Raw genomic sequence first — 7,328 nt, forward strand, 5'->3', positions numbered from 1 at the left:
TTTATTTTCATTTTTAATTCAGTGGTCTTAACTTTTGATTTAGTGTCTTTAAAGCTTTAATGCTTTAAAATAAATTTTAGATTGTAATGTTTTAATGTTCTTCTAATAACCATAAAAGGTACAGCGGTCATAAAATCAGAGAGAGAGGCTGCATGGCTAGAAACTGTTGATCAATTGAATGCACAAGTAGCAACCATGTTAAAATGTTTTCATATATCTTAAAAAAAATGATAATAATAAAGGTCATTACATTTTGGCAACAATACATTGAATAGCCTACAGTTGGTTGTAGCCTATTTTATTATTTATTTGATTATTTAAGGTGTATTTTCTGTATACATTTATTTTTGGACTAATAATAAAGCCAGCTAACTGTATATGAGAGACTCAGTGGTAATATTGATGTGTTTCTATTGGTCCGTGTTAGAGGAGCTCAGCTGAGCCGGACAGTTAGCCTGCTCCTGACCAGGTTAGTTTCTCAGCAGGTTTCCACAGTGACTGAGCTTGAGCTATGATAAACTTGCCTTCGGAAACCAAATCAAGTGATAATAAGTCAGAATTACTGAAATAAGCCTGACTTATTTGGTAAACTATAGTTTTATGAAACAGCCCCCGTGAGTTAAAACTGAATACAAACTGGGCTGAAATGCCATCAGTTTGAACATTTCTCATTAGTAGACCAATAGAAGAAAGTTTAAACTGCTGTAAAATGTATTTAATTATATTTAACAGTTTTGTTTGTTCCCTGAATATCTTTAAAGAGCAACTTTTAATAGCTTAAAGTGAATTTAACTGACACATAAAAAACTGGTTTTGGAGAAGAGGATGAGTCCGGAGGTCTTTCTGTGTGGAGTTTGCTGTTCTCCATGTGTTGGTTTGGTTTCTTCCACAGTCTAATCTACAGCACAGGTGAATTAGAGACACTAAATCATCCGTATGTGTGAGAGTGTGATCGTGTGTCTGTTAGTCTTGTGAGTTTCCCAGCCTTCAGACTCCAGCATCCTGTGACTCTACAAGAAGAATGGATGAAATCAGGTTGGAGTTTGTTCCTCTGTTACGGCAAACTGGCTTTGGTCTTCGGTAGATGTAACTGTGAGACACACACACACACACACACACACACACACACACACACACGCAGAGTAAAGGTCTGTCTGTCAGTGAATGTGAATGGTTTGGGAAAAGACACTCAGATGGAGAGAGACGGATCAGACAGATGTTTTACCTCTCGCTCTGTAGTATTTGAACAGCAGCACGACTGTCGACAGCAGATACGGACAAGCTGCCAGAAGAAAACTGAGGATCCTGAAGATTGAACGTGGCACTGAAAAACACAGAAACAAGCACTTATTAATACCTTTAAGTCACGTGACCGGCTCAAAGATTTAGAGGGCAAAACATCCATAGGACTGCATCACAAGTCTGTCAGTTTTCCATCTGTTTCACAGCCGCAAATATTTAATCACCTCTCAAAAGAATAAAACAAAAGTATGTGAACAAAATGCAAGTTCTGACCATTTGCAATCCATGTTAAGCACCCACGGCAATATTTCAATCATGAACAGTACAACAAAACGATATAAAAACACTTAAAGTGCCTTCAAATACCAAATTTAGTAATCACTATATTAATGCTGCATAGTTTTATGAATATGAACGCAATCCGCTGAATGCTTCAGTGTTTTCCTTATAATGGTTTTCTATGGGAAACATTACAAAATATACATCATCATCAATGAGGTGTTTACTGAACTTCACCTTTTAATATCTGAGTTTTACTACATTAATACTTGATGCAGTCTGAGTAAAAATAACTGTCGGTCAGTGGAGCAAAGCTTTGTTTTGTCCTCCAGGTGGGCTTTCCTATCAGGGGGTGACGTCACATGAAAACTATCAATTGAGCAGCGCTGCAGATCTCCTGAAGGCTTTCAAAAAGTTTCTCGGGGAACCCCAAGTTTTAGGATTATATTGTCTGGTTATTTTAAACAACACGCAAGTATTTATCACAGTATTTACTAACCATTATCAGACAGATTTATCCGGTTGCTCTCCTGTGATGATTGTGGTCTTTTATCTCTCTGTCCTCTACACCAGTACTGACCCTGATCAGACTCAGTAGCTCCTCTGATAGTGAGAGTGTCTCTGTTTACAGTGTAACGATCAGACGACTGTAACATTACACTATCTTTATACCACTCATATCTCCAGTTACTGTAAGACTCAATCAGACACTTCAGATTGACTGTCTCTCCAGTGAATACAGGACTGTCTGGTGTCACAGTCAGAGCAGATCTGGGTAAATCTGTAAATAAAAAAAGATAAATACCAGATATGAAATATGAATACAATGAAGTGATATTTTAATCTTTACATGTAAAATCTCAAACTTTACATTCTGCAGGAGCTTGCAGATTCAGTTTTAACTGAATACAGTAACTGTTATATTTTCTCAGAAAAAGGCATATTTTCACGCTGTTATATGAATAAATAAATGAGTTCTCTTCTGGTCTAACAGCCATATCAATAATTTACTGGTGATTTTTGTCATTTTTAAGAGCCACTGGTCCTCATTCACTGTCATTATATTGAAAAGAGCAGCCAGGACATGTTTGTTTTATTTATATAGCACATTTAAACACAACTTGAAGTTGACCAAAGTGCTTTACATAGCATAGTAAACAACAAAACAGCAGAGATAAATTAATGATTAACAATAGTAATCCCTGTAATTAAACACTAAAACACTTCATTGACTTGCTGCAAATCGATCAAGCAGGAGAGATTTAAGCATAATTGTAAAGATATGTAGTCAAGAAGCTGTTTAGATGGAAACCGGAAGATTGTTCCTGAGTGTTGGACCAACAACTGCAAAAGCTCGATCGCAACAGTGCTTTAGTTTGGACCTAGAGATTGATACAAATCCTGAAAATCTGGATCTGAGCATTCTCACTGATTTGTGTGTTTGCAACAACTCAGTGAGAATATGAAGATTATGAAGTGCTTTAAAATCCAATGCTAGTTTAGCAGGTAGCCACTGTAATGTGGTCAGAATGGGAGTAATGTGCTGAATTCAGTCAATAGCCTGGCCGCTGCTTTCTGAACCAATTGCAGTCGCTCCATGGAGGACTGATTTATCCCATAGTACAGCGAACTGCAATAGTCTAATCTAGATGTAACAAAGGCATTAATTACTTTTTCAAAAGTCTGTATTGAAAGGAGAGTTTTAACTTTAGCCAAACGTCGAAGATGAAAAAAACATGTTCTAACCACTGTTTATCTGTTTATCAAACTTTAGACTGGAATAAAACACCCAGGTTCCTTAAACAAGGAGTAATCCACTGGGCAAAATAACCAAGATCAAGATTATAAGAATTAAAAGACAGAGCATCACTAGGTCCAAACAAAATCACCTCTGTTTTACCTTCATTAGTGTCAAGAAATTAAAACAATAAAACTTACTCTAATTATTACCTTAACCTTATGAAGTTACTTTTTTTTTCATCAGAGTGACATTCATTGTTGAGATGAAGCTTAAAACCTAAGCTTAAAATAGGTCATTTTTACATATTTAGTTTATTTGACGGTAAAATTCTAACAGAATGTGCTATTTTCAAGTGCAAGGTGTAATTTTTTTCAGAAAACAGACGTTTTTCAAAAAAGTACAGTTTTTGACCATTAATGTCGTGTGGTGAGTTTGTAAACAGAATTTCAATAGACAAAAAAAAAAACAGTAAAACATTTTCTGTTTTTTATTTATAAAAACGAGAAAAATCGTGATCGAAATAATCCAACACTTCTTACTTCAAAATTCAACTATATTACATATATAGAAGTATTTTTGGGACACTGGGTTGCACAGTTTTCATTCAGGAGGCTTTTTTGTTCATAGTTACACCCAATCATTTACACGCATGGACTCATTATAGCGATGCACACACTACATGTGAAAAAGTCTCACTCAGACTGCTCCCAAAGTCTCATCAAAAATCATCCCAATCGACTCTTGTGCTGTTTACTCCTCCTTCACCATGTTTTTGTTTGTTTCATTTATTATTTTATGCAATCCAAAACTCCTGCTCCCTATCTCTCCATTCAAATTCTCCCTCCCCGTCTCCCGGAAATCAGCCGTCATTTCTCGACGGAGCGCAAGAAATTACCGTAATAAGCCATATATTGCCGAAAAGCGCACAGGGTGTGCTGTTAGGAGCAATTTGAATTATTGTGATGGTGCAAACGGTTGATGGTAACATGAATACAGCTTGGTTTAGTGTGTCGGCGACGACACAGCCGGTTTTAAAGGGTAATTTACACACAGTGTACACTGCCATCACTACATACTGTGCTTCTGTAACGACGTAGGCCAGTAAGAATCAGCGTTTTAAGCATATAATAATAATAATAATAATAATAATATGGCATTAAGCTTTATAGATATTGATCCACTCAAAATCACTGCCAGAGAAGTTTCCTGATGAAAACCGGCACAAATGATATTATCTCTGTTTGGCACCTAGTCTCAGCCTCAGACGCCCACGGACCGTTGGCTAAACGTCTGATGACACACTTATCTGGAAACACTTCAGGTGTCGAAGTCGTCGTCTGATTGGTTGAATTATACAGGATTTCCAGGATGATATTAATCTTACCTTTCACAGAGAGAGAAACAGAGCTTGATTGTGATGAGACTGATCTTATCTGTCCTCTACACCAGTACTGACCCTGATCAGACTCAGTAGCTCCTCTGATAGTGAGAGTGTCTCTGTTTACAGTGTAACGATCAGACGACTGTAACATTACTCTGTCTTTATACCACTCATATCTCCACTCAGGTGTCTGGTAATATGTCCAGTCATATCTCCAGTCATATATCAGGCCATTTCTCCGTCTCCAGTCACTGTGAGTCTCAATCACACACTTCAGATTGAGTGTCTCTCCAGTGAATACAGGACTGTCTGGAGTCACAGTCAGAGTAGATCTGGGTGAATCTGTGAAGAAAGAAGACAGAGGTCTATCAGTGATCTAGTCAGAAACATGATCTGATCTGAGTTTCTGTATTTTCGTAACACTGATATGGAGATGAGATCGATGGTCTCTATTTTTTTTGCTCCTGTCAACTAAATGGTTTCATGACAATTCTTCCGAGAACTTTAGGTATAGTAAAGTTAATAACTTGTTAACCTGTTTCTCAGCTTTTGTTGTTGTTGTTGTTGATTATGTGAATATTTATATAATGTTCGGTTAGGAAATGAAATGATAAATAAATGAAAACGTTCAGTGTAACTGCCATGATGATAAATGCACATTGAGAAACATTGCACTTTCTTCCATCTGTATTTATCTCTGTATTACTCAGTATAAATGTGCCCTGTGCTGCAGAATGAGTTTGAATGAACACGGGATAATTATGAGCTGCAGGCAAAACAAGTGAAACATCAATTTTGGTTGAATGAGGTTTTCACAAAAATTAGTTGATTAAGCTCTCGTCTAGTGATCCTAACGCTCCACACAGCAATTAAACATCTAAACATGCCTTTATTTGTGTGCTTTCTAAAGTTTTCAGTCTTTCTGCTCACTACTTGACCACTGCTGCTTCCCCTCAGCACAAGTTTGGTATTGTTGTAAAGCGCACCAATCCAGCTTTGTGAATATTATAGTGAATACTCGATGTCATGAGTCTGAACCAATGAAACATCATTTTCAAACTCATGCTGATGTAAACAAACCAGCTTGTTGCTAAGCAGCAGTAAATAACACCTTTGTTGATTGTTCAAAACACCCTGAACATGCTTTGTGTCATGAAATTTCTTTTTTTTTATTATTTTTTATATTCACTAATGAGCAATGCATGCTGGTTAATATTGTCTGACTGCTATGATGTGGACTAAAATACTTCAGACATTTTGGGCTGTTTCTCACAAAACTATTGTATAAAGGTAGAAGAGCTGGAATATAGCACATTGGTTTCTTAAAACAATCATGGTGTTTTTAGGTCCTTTTTGAACTTTGAAAGATCCTGTCACTATTAATAAGTGACTTAAGGTATCATAGTGATGCAATAAAAGAGCCGAAGAACATTTTAATAATCTAAAGACACTTTTGTTCAATGGAAAGATATCATGTTTGTTAAAGGTTCTTCATGAAACCATCAAATCTAATAAGAAGCTTTATTTTTAAGAGTGTATTATAGGGGAAGTTCATACAGAAATATTATGATGTTCAGGTCTGAGCTCAAATACATCAGATCGAAGCCTTGAGCTGTTGTGTGGTGTCTTTAGTTTTTATCAGCATTATAAAAGCTATGATACACACTATATTGATAAAATATTAAAAGCATTATAAAAGCTATGATACACACTATATTGATAAAATAAACGCATTATAAAAGCTATGATACACACTCATGGAAATGACTAAAGTAGTCAAACCTGTTCATTAGAAGGGGGTGCCAATACCTTTGGCAATATAATGTATATGGCCATGAGTGTTGTGTTATTAAGATGACACTTCATAGTTCAAATTTAAAATACATTTTGAGATTCCTGTTACCAGTTTATTTTTGCATCTGTTGTGAACACAAGAACAGCTCCTTAACAATTTAAAAGAGAATTAAACAATTAAGCCCTCAAGTGAAGTGTAAATTATGACATTTATGAGTTGCATGAATCTAACCTGAAAATGACAATATCTTTTGATTGGATGTGTGATCATACATGTAGTACAGAAGGACAATGATATTCAACTCACCTTTCACAGAGAGATAAACAGAGCTTGATTGTGATGAGACTGATCTTATCTGTCCTCTACACCAGTACTGACCCTGATCAGACTCAGTAGCTCCTCTGATAGTGAGAGTGCCTCTGTTTACAGTGTAACGATCAGACGACTGTAACTTTACTCTGTCTTTATACCACTCATATCTCCAGTCAGGTGTCCACTCATATCTCCAGTAACTGTAAGTCTCAATCACACACTTCAGATTGACTGTCTCTCCTGTGAATACAGGACTGTCTGGAGTCACAGTCAGAGTAGATCTGGGTAAATCTGTGAAGAAAGACAAAAACATAGTGACTCAAACGTCTTTCCTTGAAATTTTGTAAATGTTTCACAGAACTGAACAATTGATTCATGCATGCATCCAGTGCAACGACAGACTTCTCTTTGGTGACGTATGCTGGATTTCTCCAGTTTATTTCATTTAGTTCACTTTAACCAGGAGCTGCAGCTCTGCAGAGTTTAGCTTCATCCTTAATTAAACACAACAGATTCTGTGAATCTTAACGAATCACCGCTCTAGACCTTGGGTCAAAGATTCAAACACAGCTTTATTA

At 36.4% G+C, this 7,328-nt stretch overlaps 1 protein-coding gene across 1 annotated transcript; it reads right to left on the bottom strand.

The window, feature by feature from the left end:
• Positions 1-319: 319 nt before the first annotated feature.
• Positions 320-7,063, bottom strand: LOC306876925 (putative oxidoreductase PXDNL; the record flags this gene model as incomplete). Its single annotated transcript, XM_079428379.1, has 5 exons — positions 320-1,090; positions 1,226-1,324; positions 2,017-2,302; positions 4,647-4,985; positions 6,745-7,063. The coding sequence occupies 5 exons, from the start codon at positions 7,061-7,063 to the stop codon at positions 988-990; spliced, it is 1,146 nt and encodes a 381-aa protein (XP_079284505.1). The 3' UTR covers positions 320-987.
• Positions 7,064-7,328: the final 265 nt, after the last annotated feature.

Source organism: Barbus barbus, assembly GCF_936440315.1.
Source record: "Barbus barbus genome assembly, chromosome: 2".
Lineage (NCBI taxonomy): Eukaryota > Metazoa > Chordata > Actinopteri > Cypriniformes > Cyprinidae > Barbus > Barbus barbus.